This window comes from Kogia breviceps, chromosome 4, assembly GCF_026419965.1.
Source record: "Kogia breviceps isolate mKogBre1 chromosome 4, mKogBre1 haplotype 1, whole genome shotgun sequence".
Classification (NCBI taxonomy): domain Eukaryota; kingdom Metazoa; phylum Chordata; class Mammalia; order Artiodactyla; family Physeteridae; genus Kogia; species Kogia breviceps.
The window spans coordinates 48,934,714-48,954,765 of NC_081313.1; the positions used below are offsets into that span (position 1 = coordinate 48,934,714).

Genomic DNA, 20,052 nt, shown 5'->3' on the forward strand with positions numbered 1-20,052 from the left:
CACAAACCTGTTCTCTACGTCTCTGAGTCTGTTTCTGTTCGCATATAGGTTCATTTGTGCCATATTTTAGATTTCACATATAAGTGATATCATATGGTATTCATCTTTCTCTTTAAAATCCTGTTACTGTTGATCAAGTTAAGGTGTCAAAGACATCATTGCTTGTGCATGTTGGAAGTACTTCATTTTGGGGTAGCTGGTTTTCCCTTTGTAATATCCTGCCCAGATTACCTGATTTTGTCATTTAAAATTTGTGAAGTATTTCATAGACACAAAATAATATGAGGTCATATTGTCTATAATTATTTATAACTTACATAAAATGAAAATCAATTTTCCCTACTCTGGTAAGAAATACAATAAGAATGTCTCTGAAGCCCATGGTGTGGCATGTTTGTTGAATCTTCCTGCATCCATGCCAGGGATAACCCACTGTACTGATTTTTTTGTTTTCATTCCTTGGTTTTCTTTCTTGTGTTTTAATGCCTTTAAAATTACATATGTGTGTGTATCTCTAAACAGTATATTTTAACTTTATATAAGTTGTATCATATGTGTTCTAACTTACTTTTTTTGCTTCCTGTCTGGAGATTCATCCATAGTGATGAGCTTAATGGTGTGACTGTAACAATTCATTTACTCGTTTGCCATTTTGTTTGTTGTTCAAATAATGCGACTCTGAACATTCTTGTGCATGACTCCTAGAGCAAATGTATAAGACCTTATGCCCTGTGCACATTTCTGCCTAGAAATAGTGCCAGGTCATAGGTATATACACATATACATATTCATTTACTCGTAACAATTCATTTACTCGTTTGCCATTTTGTTTGTTGTTCAAATAATGCGACTCTGAACATTCTTGTGCATGACTCCTAGAGCAAATGTATAAGACCTTATGCCCTGTGCACATTTCTGCCTAGAAATAGTGCCAGGTCATAGGTATATACACATATACATATTCAGTATTACCAGATAATAATTATTTCCCAAAGTGACTATATCAGCTTGCACTGTTGTTAGCAGTATGCAAGAGTTCCCACTTTTATAGCTTTGACAATACATGGTATGTCACATTTAACATTCTGCTGATCTGGTGGGGGTAAAATTATACCTGTTTTGGTTATAATTTATATTTTCTTGATTACTAGTCAAGTTGGATTTCTTTGCTTTTTATAGTCATAGCTTTAATGGTTATGGAAAGTGATTTAATTGTCTGTTTTTTTTCCCTAGGTTAGTGACTTTGGAAAACAGCCCATGTATTACACCAGAGTTACTTCGTATATTTCAGAATATGTCACCACTTCTAGGTATGTATTAAAGCATAAAATTACCACTGTTTTTGAATGCAACCATAATTTGGGGCATTATAGGTGACTATAAATCATACCTTCCATTTTTACTAATGCCCTTGGTTTTGAGAAATAAGTTGTGTAATGTTTTAATAATTTCTAGAATTTTTCCTACAGTATAACTTTTTAGAGTTATTTCTGCATATTAAAGAGCAAACACTAAATTTACTTAACTTATACTTAATTGAAAATTGATTTTGTGCTGTCAGTTGTTAACAAATGAGCTCTGTACATGTTTCGGATTTAGCTAAGGAACCACCAAAATAAAGATTATTAAATATTAGAAAATAATTTGTTTGTTTGTTGAGGTATTACTTATGTAGAAGCTTGAAATCAGGAAGCTTAATGTTTTAAAGCAACACTTTTGGCATGTGACACCAGAGAGCTGGCCACTGTGCTAGGAGTAGGCTGTTAGTCTCTGTTAGCCACCATGGATGATACCTGGTTAGATTCTTTTCTGAACATGTATTCTGATGATACTTAGTCATTGAAAGCCAATACTTATCTGCTACATATCAGCTACCTTTCACAAGTATGTAATATCTTAAATTTACAAAAAATATTTTGTTCACAGGGTTATTTTGTGAGCGATTTTACCAGTGCAAATTCACATTTAAACCTCACAGAGTATTTAAGAATTGTATACAGTGCTATTTTGCTTCTTTTTCTTTGCTTCTTTTTCAGTCTGCAGATTACTACCATTTTAAAAAATTGTTTATTTACAAAATGTAAAAATTATTTACATTTATTCCATTCAGAGTTCGCACTCTCTAAGACTCACCCATGAAGCATCTTTAATTCCTTCATTAGAACTTTGGATATACTGACTGAATAGTTTAATATTGTCAGGAGAGGGCATTCATGTAGGAAAAAAAACCAGGAAAAATGGCATGCTTATTATGGCAATATCAAAATTATTTTTTCTGAGAACTTACTTGTAGTGAGCAGTTTTATTAGAGGGAAAGTATTACTGAGGTATAATGATGCACCAGAAAGGTAGACACATTCTTTGATAAAATCATCAAGTGTGGACTAAAACATAATTATAGCTGATTAAAAAACATCTGTTGGGCTTCCCTGGTGGCACCGTGGTTAAGAATCCGCCTACCAGTTCAGGGGACATAGGTTCGAGCCCTGGTCTGGGAAGATACCACATGCTGTAGAGCAACTAAGCCTGTGTGCCCCAAGTACTGAGCGTGCACTCTAGAGCCCGCGAGCCACAACTACTGAGCCCATCTGCCACAACTACTGAAGACCGCACGCCTAGAGCCCGTGCTCCACAACAAGAGAAACCACTGCAATGAGAAGCCTGCACGCTGCAACTAAGAGTAGCCCCTGCTTGCCACAACTAGAGAAAGCCCGTGTGCAGCAATGAAGACTCAACACAGCCAAAAATTTAAAATAAATAAATAAATAAAATAAATAAATTTATTTAAAAAAATAAAAAACATGTCTTCATTTGCTGGATGATCATGGGGGCTATAGATAATGTGATTAGTCCCTCGTGTTTTCTGATTTTGTTGTTGTTGTTCTTCTACCCCATTCTTCAGAATAAATTAGACCTCAGATAATACCAAGATGCCATCTGTTTTCTAATAAAAAGCCATTTGATGTTTTATCATCTAGTATCCCCATAAAGTTATGGAAGAAATTTTCAAACATGAAGACAGTGGCAATAGACCAGTCACTTATTGCTAGTCTCCTAGGAAAAGTTTTGTAGCTAAGATATCATAGAGAAAGAGAATAAGAAAAGTCCTTTTACTTTCTTTTACTCTCGGTGAAGGCCATTTAGTTCTAGTCTACCAGTTGGAGACCATATATAGTACCATTCTGGGTAATCCACAGTGCTTCTTTTTATAGTTGCCCTGAGAATGGAAACTTCGACTAGGCCCATTATCAACTTAGTCATGAACAGGATTCAGCCATTTTCACATATGGGTAACTTCACAAGGTGATTGCACTTCACCTTTGTATTCCACCCCAAATTCAGCCTGCCTGGCCTTTACAACGTGGTGGGAGAGAAGATTGGTAGCCAGGAAGAAGAGACTGAAAAAAAAGCACATAACTAACCCTCCTATAACCATATGACACTATTTTGAGTGTAGTTTTAGGTAGGTACTAAAGTACAGTTTTACCATAGAAAGCTTTGTGGTTGAAGCATAGTCCTTATAAATCAATAAGGCCTTTTATGTGTTTAGAACAATGTCTGGCACATAATAAGCACCATTTAAGTGTTTTGTAATTATATTTATTACTACTATTACTGTCAACATTATTGCTATTTTAAAAGAAAAAGTACTGAACCACTGGCTCTGTAGGATTTGTTAGTTAACTTAATAATGTGAAGAAATTCTGTATACAAATTATATCTTTGAATGTTTAGTATACCTTGAAATCAGTATTACCTTTATTTTTGTTTGAGTATTGCACAACTAATTAATATTGTTTGATATGTAGCTTTTTGCATGTACATTCTTTCAGGTGAGCTTTAAAATTTATTTTGAAATATAACCAGAATATTTATTTTAATCTTTTAAGAATATAGATCAAAATGAATACTCACTTTTCTTAAAGGTGAAAACATTTTTTCCTATTAGATCAGTGATTTTTAAACATTTATTTAATGAGTATGATGGCTATTATTTTTTTCCAAGTAGAAATAAAGCTGCTGGCTGGAAGTTTCTCATTTACATTTACAACACATAAAACCAACAATATTGGTGTTTAAGTTAATGATTTTTAGGATATGTTAATTAAGTGTGAATAAATCCAAGGCTAAAATTCATTTCATGCCCTTTTCCCCAAATGTAAGTAGAACTGGAGATACTTTAAGTAGAACCATAGGCTATAACTAATTCTAATAATTTAGTTCTAAAGGCTTATTTTTAAAATCCTTTATATCTTTTTTATGGTATTAATTTTCTCAGTATTCTCATTACTTAAAAGATAAACACCTGACTGACTCTTGTCCATGTGTCCATGTTGTTGTAAGGGCCAAGCTAATGTTCCTTGACCAATAAAATTTTTCTAATTTGGAAGAAACTTTTTCCCATCTGACATCTTGATGATGTGTAGGCTATTTTATACATTTTAGCCTTCATATTTTATCAGAATTTGAAATAAAAGAAGAAGCTACTATAGTTTCATTTCCAAACATAAACATTAAATAATATGATTAAAAAGAATAAGTAAAATATAACATGAAAGTAGAAATTAAAAATAAGAGCCAAAGAATAGAGAAAAACAGAAATGGAATATAAATTATAATTAGACTAATAAATATAAATCATGTGCACACAGCATAACTAGGTACTTTGATGGATTACAGATTTGAATCAGAGCTCTCTGTCTATGAAAGAAAAACTTGATCACTTAAGTTAGGGATTTTCAAAATTGTTGACATTTTGGGCCCTGTAATTCTTTCTTGTGAGGGACTGTTTAGAGCATTGTAGGAAGCTTAATACTTTAGTCTCAACCCACTAGATGCTAGTTTTAACAACCAGAGTTTCCAGACATTGCCAGATGTCCCCTAGGGGGCAAAATTGCCCATGGTTGAGAACATTTGAATTAAATTATTCACAGGGCTGAAAATAAATACAGATCTGTTGTATGGTCAGCTCTTCATGATACTAGGAGCAGACAAGAATTTTTTATCGGAGTCTTACTAGGAACCCATGGATATAATGAGCAATGTTCAATATACTTTAAAATAGGTAAATTTATTAAATTTAGGACTATTTTTTTACTATCTGTATTTAATATTTGCTGATGATAGCATGCCTTAGGAAATTTAGTAAAAGTTGTCCTTGGCATGATGGAGGCATGGAAAACAATATGAAGTGACCTAATTGCTTATTTGCTTATATAAATTAATCTAGAAATAGCTTTTAAAATATCTGTAAGAAGAGATGGGTACTGTGGTTTTTATTTTTAGGTTTGTTTGGGTTTTTTTGCAGTACGCGGGCCTCTCACTGTTGTGGCCTCTCCCGTTGCGAAGCACAGGCTCCGGACGCGTAGGCTCAGCGGCCATGGCTCACAGGCCTAGCCGCTCCGCGGCATGTGGGATCTTCCCGGACCGGGGCACGAACCCGTGTCCCCTGCATTGGCAGGCGGACTCTCAACCACTGCGCCACCAGGGAAGCCCTTTTTTTTTGTTTTTCAAATAAATTTATTTATTTATTTTTGGCTGCATTGGGTCTTCATTGCTGCACGCAGGCTTTCTCTAGTTGCGTGAGCAGGGGCTAATCTTTGTTGTGGTGCGTGGGCTTCTCATTGCGGTGGCTTCTCTTGTTGCAGAGCACGGGCTCTAGGCGTACAGGCTTCAGTAGTTGTGGCTCGTAGGCTCTAGAGCGCAGGCTCAGTAGTTGTGGCGCATAGGCTTATTTGCTCTGTGGCATGTGGGATCTTCCCAGACCAGTGCTCGACCATGTCCCCTGCATTGGCAGGCGGATTCTTAACCACTGAGCCACCAGGGAAGTCCTGGTACTATGGTTTTTTAAATCAATCTTTCTTAAATATTGTCTCCTTCATCATAGATCTTGATAAAATTTTAGATGGCAGTGATTTAGAAATTATATTCACTGACATACCGGGAATGTAGACATTCTAAGTTCTCACTTAAGTGTAGACCCTCTGCCTTATTTATCACGGTGGTTGCCAAAACGGTGGTTGCCAAACAGTCTGCTGTTCATTGTTGGTCTGTTAAACAGTGTGCACAAGTTTAGACTTGACTGGACTTGCTCCTTGAGGAGAAAAGGACATGTGAATTGTTCATAAGAATAACTTTATCCAATGTAATGGCCTACCCCTTTATCCTGAGATTTTCTCTTCTGTTGTGAAAAATATTTAGGTGACAGCCTTTATTATTTCTTTTTATGTCTTCCGTTAGCATGGTAACAAGTTGGTTACTTTCTGTCCCCTCTACATTCTCATTTTAAACTAGTATGTTAAATCCCTAAAGTATAGAAAATAATGCCTTTAAAACACGTTTTGAGCTTTGAGTGGGATTGTCATTTTCTTGTGAAAGGGTATGGGTAATTCTCACCTGAATAGAATATCTTCTCACTTTGCTAGGATGTGAGTTAGGTAAGAACCCAGGGCCTTTGCTTTTGCCAGGAAACATTTTTTAATCTGTCCTATTGCAAGTGAATACGATTTCTAAAATAGTAGCAATACAGAATGAAAGATTTTAGATATAGATGATATTTGGGGGTCATGTTTTGATCTGTATAATTATATACATCTATAATCTGTGTTCTGTTGTATCATTATTGTATGTGATAAGACATGTAAAATAACACTGCATAAACATTTGATCAGTTTAAATTTTAACAAGTTTTCTGCTTTGCACTTGAAAAACAATAATTAGAAACTATCCTTTTCCTATACTACTCTGGTAATAACATTTTAAAGAAGATTTTTTATGTGTAGGTTTTTCATAGAGGAGTGGATTTGAAGAACAAAGCCCAGTAATTGGGAATATCTAAACACAATATAATTTTTGGAGTATAACAGGGACTCTTTTCGTAAGTAGGGTAGCATGTTCAGTGCCAGCACAGTAGACACTCAGTAAATGCTTATTGAGTGAACCTATTTAAGCAGATACCAAAATATGATGGTAAAATGACTCAGTTGCATGTCGTTTGCCATGCTGGTACTAGAAATTTAGTTTGAAATGCAAGGTTGGATCATGTAGTTATTTTCTGAAAGGAAAGAAAAGGGAGCTTAGTATTTTCTAAGTTGTTTTAACTAGTGGGAGGTATATGGGAAAGCATTAAGTTACAGGTTAATGCCAGTTTTTAGATAGATATTTATATGCTAGCCATCTGAATAGCATTCAGAAAAGATTTGTAAAGAAGGGCATGTAACTTAGCTTTAAATAAGTCACTTCAGGGCTTCCCTGGTGGCGCAGTGGTTGAGAGTCCGCCTGCCGATGCAGGGGATATGGGTTCGTGCCCTGGTCCGGGAAGATCCCACATGCCACAGAGCGGCAGGGCCCGTGAGCCATGGCCGCTGAGCCTGCGCGTCTGGAGCCTGTGCTCCACAATGGGAGAAGCCACAACAGTGAGAGGCCCGCGTATTGCAAAAAAAAAAAAAAATAAGTCACTTCATTTAAACTGATTTTGAACAATGATTTAATTTGTTCTTTTTTAAAAAACTATTGTTTTGGCAGAACTAAGTTCAGAAAGTCTCAGAACCTGCTTTAAGATCATCAATGGTTATATCTTTTTATCATCAACAGAATTTTTACAGGTATGTTGTAGTTTTTGCATTGTAAAAATTTATATAGTTATTATTTTGATTGTTTCTTATTTGAAATCAGGAATCTTATTTTGAAACCTTTTCAAAATTTAATAGATTGATTTATTACTTTAAGGGGGGAAAGACGTCATAAGCATTGCCTACTGTGGGGCAGATGTGATATAGTTTCATGAATTATGTTATTTAACATAGAAAATATGTTCTACATGTACATATATCCTTATATTTCTACAAAAATTAAAATAGCAATAAACTGTATTTTTTGTTTCTTAAACTTTTCCTAAAGAGTTCTAATTGAAATTTTATATGCTTAGAGCTTTAGTATCTAATTCTCAAATAGATTATAATGAGTCCCCAATTTAATTTTACACCTTTTTTGATATTGCAGATATATTCATATGTATATTTTGACTTTTCATTGAATTTCAGACATATGCAGTAGGTCTTTGTCAGTCCTTTTGTGAACTGCTAAATGAAATTACTACAGAAGGTCAAGTTCAAGTGCTAAAGGTACTGTCATCTTTCTAATGAATATTGTTGTAAATTTTCCATCTGTATTTTGTGAAATTGGACCTTCATTTGGTTTTAGATGATGGGCAAGGAGGGGAAGAGTAACTCTAGACAGAATGTTTTCTTTTAGCTATATTAAATTGGTTTAATACCTCTGGACCAGGGGTGTCAAATTTGACTGTGCATATAGATCACCTGAGGATGTTGTTAAAATGCAGATTCCACATTTCTAACTACCTTTCTGCTAATGGGACCCCACTCAAAGTTCCCCCTCATCCTGAGACTTCACTTTGTGTAGCAAGGCTTTTAAAACTTTTATAAATTATCCAAAGCCTGGTGACATCTGATACTTCTCACCTCTCCAGTTTGTTAGCCTGCTTTTTGGACACAGTACTCCCACTATAATTTGGTACTTTTAATTTGGATTGGCTCTCGAAGTTAGAGTACCAAGTTTGTATGGACTGTGTATAACTAAGAACCAATGTTGAATCATTATATTGTATACCTGAAACTAATATAGTGTTATATGTCAATTATACCTCAATTAAAAAAAACCTTACAAACAAAAAAAGAACCCATGGGCTCTGAGTTAATCTTTATGCATTATATTTTTATAGAATCACTATATATTATCTTTATATATTGTATATAATTGTGTATACTTAATAACCAACAGTCTCTGAGTTGTATGTTTATATATATATTAAAGATAAAGGAGTATCAAATGTATATATTTAAATATAAATGTATATATAAATATATCTTCACATGTATGTGTCACACACACACATATTTTGTATGGATTTTGTGAGAAGGTGTACTTGTTAAAAGCATCTCTTTTCTGTTTCTAATTTCTTAGCTATGTTTTAAGTCAGATATGAGAGCTACTTAGGTGATGTGTTACTATAGCTTAACCAAGTAGCATTTTTTTGTGTGAAAACTATGGCATTGCTTTAGATCCTAAAAACAATTTGATTTCCTCCCAGTGAAATGAAAAAGTGTTTGCCCAAAGAGGTTCATTGTAAGAAATGTGTTAACCACAATAATCATAGCAACAACCCATAGTACATTTTGGGGGACTAAGTGGGTATAAGTTTGTGCAGGTAGTAAAGTCTTTCATAATAACCAATAAGAGTAATCATCAGTTGGCACTTATTCAAGCATTACACTATTTTATGTGCTGTTCTTTGGACATTATACACATGTATGCACATATAAAGCTCCAGATATATGTGTTAATATGCATGTTAATTTGATTTTCAAATTGGTTGCATTTACTATCATTGCTGATTATTCAGTCATTCACCATATAGGTCAGGGGTCAGCAAACTTTTTCTATAAAGGACCAGCTAGTAAATGTTTTAGGTTTTGTGGGCCATATAGTCTTTGTCTCAACTATTTATATGTTTTGTTGTGAATTGAAAGCAGGCATAGATGGTACGTAAATTAATGCCTGTGGCTGTATCCAAAAACGCTTTATTTACAGGATCATATAGTTGTTCGGATTTGGCCCAAGGGCATTGTTTGCCAATCCCTGTAACTGGTATTCAGTGTGTTCTGGTAGGCATACGTGATAGAAAAACCACAGTTTCTGCTCTTGAGTAATTCATTCTTTGGGGGGAAGGAGGCAGGTAAACAGTCAGCCCATATTTAGTGTGTTATGTTGTTTTGGATTAGAGGTATCTCAGATTACCTGGTGAACTTTTTGAAAATTTGAGTAGGACATAAGATGTTAGTATTTCTTTTTAAAAAGTTCCCTAGGTGATTTTCATGAGCACTTTCTAGTGTGAGCCATTGCTGTCCATTGGCTTTATGTTACTCTGGGAGTATAGATGTGGTCATCTAACCCAGCATTTTTCAGAGAACATTTTTCAGGGAGAAAGGGTTGAGGTGGGACCTGGGTCTTAAATGTTTGGTAGGGTTAGGGTTACCAGATAAAACATAGTACTTTTATTTGCTAATTCTGGCAATCCTAGTAGGATGAATTAGATTAATACAGTGTTAAATACTGCAGAGAAGTGAACAAAAATAAGAACAGAGAGAATACTGTGATAATTGTCTGTTGAGGGTGGGGATAATGGTGTTATTTAAAACCTTTAGTGTCTATAAATTGGAGGGGTTCATATGCCAGATTACTGAAGTGTTAAATTATAAAGTGATGAGAAAATGATTATATTATTAAGAACTATATTTGTTTCCTAGGGCTACCATAACAAAGTATCACAACCTGGGTGGCTTAAAACAACCAGAACTAATTTATAACATTTATAGTGATTATCTCTCTCACAGAGTTCTGGAAATTACAAGTCTGAAATCAAGATGTTGGCAGGGCCATACTCTCTCTGAAGACTCTAGGGGAGAATCTGTTCCATTCCTTTCTCTTAGCTTCTGGTGGTGGCCAGCAGTTTCTGGCTTCCTTGGCTTATACATGCGTCACTCCAGTCTCTGCCTCGATTATCACATGACATTCTCCTTGTATCTTTGTCTTCTCTTATAAGGGCACCAGTCATAATGCATTAAGGGCCTACCATAATAACTTCATCTTAACTTAATTATATCTACAAAGACTCTATTTCCACTTAAGGTCACATTCACAGGTACTTGGGATTAGGACTTCAGCATATCTTTTGCAGGGGGCAGGGCACAAGTCATTCCATAACAAGAATTTACTGTTAAAAAATAAAAAGATAGCTTTTGTGTGTGGAGAGGCAGTGAGGAAAATCTGATCTGAGTAGATTTTGTAGGTGAAAGTGACCCAATAGAAAGGAAGGTGGCGCCAGAATGATACAGGAGATTGGGATTTTGAGTCTAGAGCGTATGTAGAAGGGGCAAGAGTTTGTTTTTTGAGAGAGCTGGCAAGACTGGTAGTGATTGAAGCTGTAGATACAATGTTAGGTGAAGAGAGTAAGAAACTGGCATATGACCTTGTTTCCAGATAAAAAGAGAAGATTGTCAGAGCTGCCTGGTGCCTGTCACTATGAGGCAGAGGAACATTACAGGATGATTAGTACATCTGCACTTATTGAGGAGACTGAGTAGTATTCATCTCAGTTTTTTGTTTTTTTTTTTGCGGTACGTGGGCCTCTCACTGTTGTGGCCTCTCCCGTTGCAGAGCACAGGCTCTGGACGCGCAGGCTCAACGGCCATGGCTCACGGGCCCAGCCACTCTGCGGCATGTGGGATCTTCCCGGACCAGGGCATGAACCCGTGTCCCCTGCATCAGCAGGCGGACTCTCAACCACTGCGCCATCAGAGAAGCCCTCAGTATTCATTTTTAAGTGAATTCTATCTTACAGATGTTTAGGTTGATATTTAAGAATGATTCAGTTATATTAGAATGTCGTCTTAGACTTTGTAAGAGAAATCTTGTAAAGTAAAGACTTTTAACAAGAGTTGAAATAAAAAGTTCTTTGGTAAATTCTGATTTTTCCCAGAAAGGTTATTTATCAGACATATTACATTTTTCACACTCTCTGATTTGCTGTTTTATATTTGAAATCACAATGGAAACTTAAATCCAAAATATTGTTATAAACTAAGAAGTGGGTAAATATAGAGTGAAAATACAGCAGAACTCTCTGGTTTTAATTTCATAGGTTCTTCAGTTTCTTTATTTTAGAGTAGGGGGTAAAGGATGGGAATGTATGCCCTTGTTACTGAGAAGCTTGTGGACTCTGAAGGAGTAATAACAGGAATCTGTGTGTGTGGCGTGTCAAGACCCCAGATACTGGAGGCCTAGTCTATTGCCATGTGTCTAATCAATCCTCACCTGTACTGATTTCAAAGTATTCTAGCTCCAAAGCTTACAAGCAAGTAATGTTAGACATGTTGTTTGCTAAACTATTTTTGTGAATTTTTATTGCATTTATGCCCTTACCAAACTGATACAGTGGCAATATATAATTATGTTGAGGAACTTCCATCTGTTTTACAGAATCTCAGCTTCATCTTTTGCCTTGGTGATAATTTGTTCTCTGAAAGTAGGGATATAAGGAATTGATACTTTGGACTTAATTCTGTTTGAGAAATAACTGATTGGCAATGTGGGAGTGATAGAAATTTGAGAGAAAATTGTCGTGTCATTTTGATGCTGCCTTTGTAGATTTTTCAATATGTGTGTGTTTTATCTTTCTCTCCTTTACTAGGCTGTAAGCTTATCCATGATCCTAAGTTTAGTAAATAATAACTGCATTTGGAATGTTATTCTCTCCTTGACCTGTGCTTTGGTTTTGTACACACAGCTCTGTTACTTATACATTCTTGAGTATATTTTGGACTTAAATTCTCTTATTTATTATATAAGATGTACTATATGATTTTTAATAATCTAACTAATATCTGAAATCCATGTGACAAATTATAATCTATAAATTCTAAGTGATGAAAAAAGGTTGTTTCTTATGTTTATAAACACCTACCAGAAAAAAATTTGAGTTGAAAGTGTTTTTTTCCTCCTGCTTTTCTGTAATATTATTAGTAATTATTGAAAGACAGCTTTTTCTGAGTCATATGGAATGGGATTTTGAAGTTTATTTGAAAAATGAGGCAAGTTTTTAGGATATGTCCTAAGGAGAATATTTTCTTTTACTATTTGTTTTAAATTATATTCTTACAAAATAATTAGACCTAGTATAACTTAGCAGGTGACTTAAGCAAAACTGCTAGGGTTAGAATATTAGCTCTGCTACTTCACTGCTGTATGAGGTGAACCAGTTAATCTCTGTTCCTCACTTTCCATCTGTAAAATGGGGATAAAAATATTACGTACTTCCTCAGGTTGTGGTGAGGATTATATGACCGTATATGTATAAAGCACTTGTAACATTGCCTAACATGTAATCAGTTAATACAAGTGTTGGCTATTTTAATTTAATTATATAGTTATCTAATTATTTAATCTCCCTTTGGGGGAGAACAGGCCACCAGGGAACTCTTCCTTTGACCATCTCTTGTAAATAAATGTTTATTTAAAATAATACATTAGTTAAATTTTTTATAACTTAAGTAGATGATTTGCACAGTGATAGAGTTTTACTTTTTCCAGAACCATGTTATCTCAGCTGGCTTTTTAAAAATAATTGTTTTAAATTCTTTCTTTCTTTTCAAAATAACATGCTCTTTTAAAAATTTTATTATGGAAAATTCCAAATTTATATAATGTACAACACTATCCTTACAGGTTTACTAGAAAGAAATCTATTTGCTTCTCCTTTTTCCTTGAACTGAGAGAAGGTAATGTCATTATTTGTCCTCCAGTTGTGCCTAATAATTTTTGATTGAATGATTCAGCACAAATCAGTTACCATCCAAATATACATTGAAATATTTGTAACATTTAACATGCGTTACACATTAAACCAGTTTCTCTCTAAGTATGCTAGCCAGGGGGTCATAAATAGGATATAAATACTTGAATTATATAACATGTGTTTAAGACTATATTTTTATATAACATTGCTGTAGCTAAACCTCTGTATTTGATTTGAAATCCCAGAAACTGAATTTTATTGTTTATTAAATGGATGCTAAATACTAGAAATATACTAATTATCATGAATAAATTATTTGTGTTTTTTTTAATATAAAAGAATATTTTAGGATAATGGTACTTTTATGCTTGTACTTGAAAGCTGAGAGAACTCTCAACATTTTTGGCATTTTCCTATTCTCAGAGTTCCAATAAAGTTAAAATAGTTTTTAATATTGGCTCATTTTTTTTCCATTTTTTAGTACCTCTCAGATGCTGTTTCTTAATATAGTATGCAATATAACATTTTTAATATATTTTTGACTAAGTGTCACTGTTATACTAATTTCTGACAGTATCTGGAAACAACTTCTTTGTTCTTTGAAGCAGAAAATTACAATGTTATGAAAATTGGATAGAGAGACAAGTATGCCTGCCTTCAGAGCAAAAATAGGCTTTATTGTATTCTGTGACTTGGAACAAATTATCTAGATGAATACAATTATATTCTAAAAATACTCAAATTTAACATTTTTCTTTAATTTGAAATTTATCCATACATGTACATACCAATTTGAGTTTAGAAATTATCTTTTTTATCATGGTCTTATTAGGCAGTAATGAGCCATGTTGGTTTTATTCACTGTGATAAGCCTTATTTAAGATGGCACGCATATTTTTAAGGTATAGTTTATTCTGTAATAATTACAGCTAATACTAGCATTTACTATATGATACACATTTCTAAGCACATAGCATAGAGTTCATTTAATCCTCACATAAACCTGTGACAGTGGTACTGTTCTTTTCCCCATTTTTACAGATGAGAAATTAAATCACAAAGAGATAAATACTTTGTCCAAGGTCACACAACTAGTAAGTATTGGAGCCATGTTATATAAACATAGGCATTCTGACTTAAGCATCCGTGGTCTTAACCACTTTGTATGCAATGTAAGCCTAAATCAAAAAAATTGTTTGAGTGTAAGGCACAAACTAAAAGCCTACATTTTTCACAGGGATTATATTATTAAAAACATAGTCTTTCTAAACTATTTCAGGTATATTCAGAAAGGGGGTGGATTGAAAGTAAAGTTAAGAAGTTCTATTTGTAATAGCAAAATGCTGATAAAAATAATTAGTAATAGGTGATTGGATGATAGGCGGTACTGCACCTTATTCAGCCACACAGAGGAGTACTGTGCAGTCTTAGAAAGGAATGAAGATGACCTCTGTATATAGTTTTAGAGTTAAGCAAGGAACAGTGTCTAGAGTTTTCTTGTATTTAAAGAGTGCAGCATAGATAGCAATGGAAAAATAAACCAAATTAAGAAAAGTAGTTATGTAGGGAAAAGAGGGACAGAGAATGCAAGCTAGATCTTTCAGGATGTATGTTTTGTACTTTAGGGTTTGAAGCCATAGAGGTGTTTCATATGGTTTAAAATAATAAAGTAAAAGCAGTTCTAAACATAAAAAAAAGGAAACATTTGAATCTAACTATTATTATGTTGGTGGCATAAGTCATCTGAGAATATTTCAATTAACATAGTATTTTACATTTCCCTCCCTGGTGGGATATAACATTAGAACAAAAAGAAACATAAGGAAATTATAAATTGCTTTCAGTATTGTTATTGTTATCAGTAATATCGGTATTATTATTTTGAAACCCATATGTACATATGTGGACATTTTTGTACATAGCAGTTAGAAGCAAATAAGTTAGGGTTATTAGAATCTGGGATTTTTCAATATAAGGGAAGAAAGATGGAACTATTAAAGAAGTTATATAAAATGCTGTAGTCTTAAATTGAATTTGGTGAATTATTGGTATATACTTCTCAGGAAGAGAAAAATAAATTTCCTAAATCTGTGTAAGTAAAGACCTAGAAGCAGTATCAATCCAGTGGCAATGAGCACCTCACAACCTATATTATGGTCTGTAAATACTGTGTCCTGCTGGTTGACTCCAGAGCTCGGGCAGGAGAGACACAACATAAACTGGGGACCTCTCCTTGTGCCAGAAGGAAGAGAAGGTGGGATTTTGTCAAAAGGATGCAAGAGTCAACTTGAAGGACCTCCCACTGCCTAATATTGGGACAGTTTGAGCATCAAAACAAAACTAAACCAAGTGGATTAAAACATAGCAAACATGTTAAAATCCCTGAGAACATAATGATTGCCCCCAAGAAGAGTAAGTTATGATTTAAATTCTCTCAGTATCTGTAAATTACCTTTTTATAAACTACCTGTTATTGCTTTAGTTGTCTTTAGTGTTATTTCCTTCTTAGACATGTTTAGCCATCTGGCTGTATGTGCATTTCACTTAAAATATACAAAATTGTTTATTACCACTGAAATCATTAGATGCATTTTTCAAAATCTTGTTTAGAAGTGAAAGCAGTGCTGCTGATCAAAATGTTTGGTAGGATTCTGATCATTATGAAATAACCTTCTTCATTATGGAAATCGTCATAATTTGAACTCTGACTTTTAGGTCAGAACTGCAATACCTTCCCTAGAAAGTGGACTGTATAGAGTGTTATGTGTGTGGAAATAAGACCATTCCATACAGATTTTCCCACAGGTTTCTCAAGTTCACCATGTCTAAAGTGAAGCCTCACTATTATTAATGGCATCACGATTGTACCCATTGACCAAACGTGAAAACTAGGAGTAATCCCAGACTTCTTCACCTTTGGTCACCTGTTCAATTGGTTTTTTATATATGATCAGGTCTGCTTTCTGATTTTCTCTTGATTCTGATCCACAGTCCTTGCCTCCAAGTCTGATAGTGGCATTTTCCTGCGTAATTTTTCAGAAAGGATCTCATCGTTTCTATGGTTCCTAACCTTTTTGAATGCAAAGACTCCATTTTAGTTCTGAAATAAGTGAATCCTTTACACACTGTACCTTTATATATAAAGAAAATGCATAATAACAGCTGGATTGTATTGAATGGTACGTTTCAGTGAATTTACGTTTTAAAAGTCATAATCTTAAGTATGTAATTACTTTTCCTTTTCTGCACAAACTTCTGTAATCTTTGGAGTTAATAATTTTTTTAGTGTAATTTTTTAAGTGCACTGAGTTCTCTGCCACTTGTCTCTGTTCAATATGTTCAGACACATTGACCCATAAGGATTTTATTACTTTAAGTTTCTTGAAGAAGTATCTTTCAGAGAGCCATGCTAACTCTCCCACCTTGCTCCCCCTTCCCAAGCTTGTAGCTTCTTTTTCTTTTTCCTAGTGTTCTGAAATTTTACAGTGATGTGCCTTGATTTAGGGTTTTTTTAATTAATAGTGCCAGGCACTCTTGGGCCCTTTTAGTCTGGAAAGTCTCTCTTAGACTCTTTAAAGAAAATACACAGTCTTCTCCTGGGGTGGGGGAAGGTCAGTTGCCCAAATATGCAGATTAGGGAATATCTGGCAATCTGTTTCTTAAGTAGACTTCCAACCTGTCTTATTTTTAGCTTTTCCTTTACTCTCCTTTCCAAAGATGTATGGCTCTGCTAATTCCTGTGGGTTTTGGTGGGGAGAGGTAGGGAGAAGATATATCTGATGTGCATTGAGTTGTTCTCAGCTTTCTCTATTGCAACCTTAGATTTCAGCTTTCTCTCATCTAAGTCAGTTACCTCTTGAATTTCCTCTTTGTACCTTCCAATATTCATTTCTCATTCCTTTTTTCCTTTTAAAATTATTCCCCCTCCCTTTAAAATCTTTTTATATAAGTTTAGTGGGGTTTTAGGAGAAAATGAAATTATAGTGTGTCTAACAATCAGCAGATGGCCTTACTTTCCATTCATAGATAAAATGTCTCGTGACATCTGCCTCTGGGTAGCTTATCTACACCTTCCCCCTCTATTCCAAATCTAATTTTTTGACAAAGTAAACCTTATTGAGGTCAGATTTAATCATGTTCTGAATCTCATCATCTCCTGTTGCTTTTAATCAGGAACTGTGATATCTTTTATCCTGTATTTCTTATTAGATAGCATAGTGTTCAGCCCACAGTAAAAGTTTTTGTATGTTTAGACTTTTCTTTGCACATTCCTTTTACTTCTTGCACAAAATTAGAGGATGTTGTCATCCATTGTACTGTTTGCTTACCTTGAGAATGTTTTGAAATGTATGAGGTGTATTTGATTGTTGCTGTGTTGGGAGCATGCCATTGGCACATAATGAACGGAGGTCAGAGATGCTAAAAACCCCTCAATAGGTGGAATAGTCCTGCACAGTAAACACTTGTCCTACTCAGAATGCCAGTAGTCAGTCTTGAGAAACATTGCTGGACATTTTAAGGGAAACCTGGCTCTGCCTTGAGACTTCTCCTTGCCCACAACCCTCTCAAATGGTGTCTGCTTTCATTCTTACCCCGAAAGCAGTGGGGCTAGAAGTATGGACATTTCTTCTTGGTCCTCACTGCTGCTTTCTGACCACTGTCTTCCTTACTCCACCCCCCCCCCCAACCCTGGAACAAACAAACAAACAAATCCCACCCCAGTTTGAATTTCATGCTACCTGTCTTTGTTATAGAGGGAGCCCATCTCACTCAGATAAAAGTAATTTATGTTTCAAATTTTCATCTGTAACAGTCAATGTGCATGGTTAATAATCTGTATGATTGTATTATAAATAAAATAAGATTATTTCTTGTTTAATAAATATGCAGTATATATGAACATGCCCTTTTCCATCCAATTTATGGATGAATTTAAATGTAGACTTATTTTTGGATAGTGAGTGTAGTTGTTACTGATTTCCCTTTTCACTATTAAAATACTTTTGAAGTGCCTTTTATTGCCTCAATAAGACAATAAACATTAAACATTATAAAACATTAAATAGACATTAACATTTTTTAACATCTTTATTGGAGTATAATTGCTTTACAATGGTGTGTTAGTTTCTGCTTTACAACAAAGTGGATCAGTTATACATATACATATGTTCCCATATCTCTTCCCTCTTGCATCTCTCTCCCTCCCACCCTCCCTATCCCACCCCTCTAGGTGGTCACAAACCACCTAGCTGATCTCCCTGTGCCATGTGGCTGCTTCCCACTAGCTATCCACCCTATGTTTGGTAGTGTATATATGTTCATGCCACACTCTCACTTCGTCACAGCTTACCCTTCCCCCTCCCCATATCCTCAAGTCCATGCTCTAGTAGGTCTGTGTTTTATTCCTGTCCTACCCCTAGGCTCTTCATGACATTTTTTTTTCTTAGATTCCATATATATGTGTTAGCATACGGTATTTGTTTTTCTCTTTCTGACTTCACTCTGTATGACAGACTCCAGGTCCATCCACCTCACTACAAATAACTCAATTTTGTTTCTTTTTATGGCTGAGTAATATTCCATTGTATATATGTGCCACATCTTCTTTATCCATTCATCTGTTGATGGACACTTAGATTGCTTCCATGTCCTGGCTATTGTAAAGAGAGCTGCAATGAACATTTTGGTACATGACTCTTTTTGAATTACAGTTTTCTCAGGGTATATGCCCAGTAGTGGGATGGCTGGGTCATATGGTAGTTCTATTTGTAGTTTTTTAAGGAACCTCCATACTGTTCTCCGCATTGGCTGTATCAATTTACATTTCTACCGACAGTGTAAGAGTGTTCCCTTTTCTCCACATCCTCTCCAGCATTTATTGTTTGTAGATTTTTTGATGATGGCCATTCTGACCAGTGTGAGATGATATCTCATTGTAGTTTTGATTTGCATTTCTCTAATGATTAGACATTAACATTGTATAAGGGTTGTTTATTTAAAATGCAAAGATAAGTACATTAACATATCTGTTATCAAAATGGGATTAATTATCTATGTAAGATGTATAACTGTGTCTAAATATTACATACTTAAAATCGAATTGTAATTTTTAATGGATTATCTTATAAAAGTGTGTCTAAAATATTGAATACTTCATGTACTTGTATATATATGATATTTAATACATTGTTTTCTTTACATTTGTTTTGCATAAAGCAGTGACTTGCATTATTAAGCATTACCAATGTGTCATTTTGGTTTTTAGGTTGTGGAAAATGCCCTTAAAGTGAACCCAGTATTAAGCCCGCAAATGTTTCAACCAATTCTACCCTGTGTTTTCAGAGGTATTATAGAAGGGGAGGTAAGATTTTTCTTAAGCTTCTAAAGTTAGTATTGGATTCTAGGGTTCTATTTTAATTATTTTCCTTATTCATTGGAAAATTATTTCTTCTTCACATAGATAATCCATATAAATATGTACATAATACATATATATTACCTTGTATGACATACATATTTAGTTAGAACTCAGGCAATATTGGTGTTCATTCTAAAGAAGCAGTGTAAAGAAGAATATTGTTATTTCATATCCTGGTTGATTGTTACTTTGTCAATGATTGTTTATAATTGTTTATACTTGTACCATAACACAGTTTTACATATGCTGTATTTTAATTGTA

The 20,052-nt window shown here is 34.5% G+C and overlaps 1 protein-coding gene across 5 annotated transcripts in view; it reads left to right on the forward strand.

Annotated features, from left to right (window-relative positions):
* The window catches only part of IPO11 (importin 11), a 246,493-nt gene that overhangs the window by 99,571 nt on the left and 126,870 nt on the right, over nucleotides 1–20,052 (forward strand). For all 5 annotated transcript variants that reach the window (XM_067031019.1, XM_067031018.1, XM_059063535.2 and 2 more), the window contains 4 exons: nucleotides 1,234–1,310; nucleotides 7,525–7,604; nucleotides 8,043–8,123; nucleotides 19,638–19,733. In XM_067031019.1, coding sequence (XP_066887120.1) covers nucleotides 1,234–1,310; nucleotides 7,525–7,604; nucleotides 8,043–8,123; nucleotides 19,638–19,733 — 334 coding nt within the window. The remainder of the gene's footprint in view (nucleotides 1–1,233; nucleotides 1,311–7,524; nucleotides 7,605–8,042; nucleotides 8,124–19,637; nucleotides 19,734–20,052) is intronic.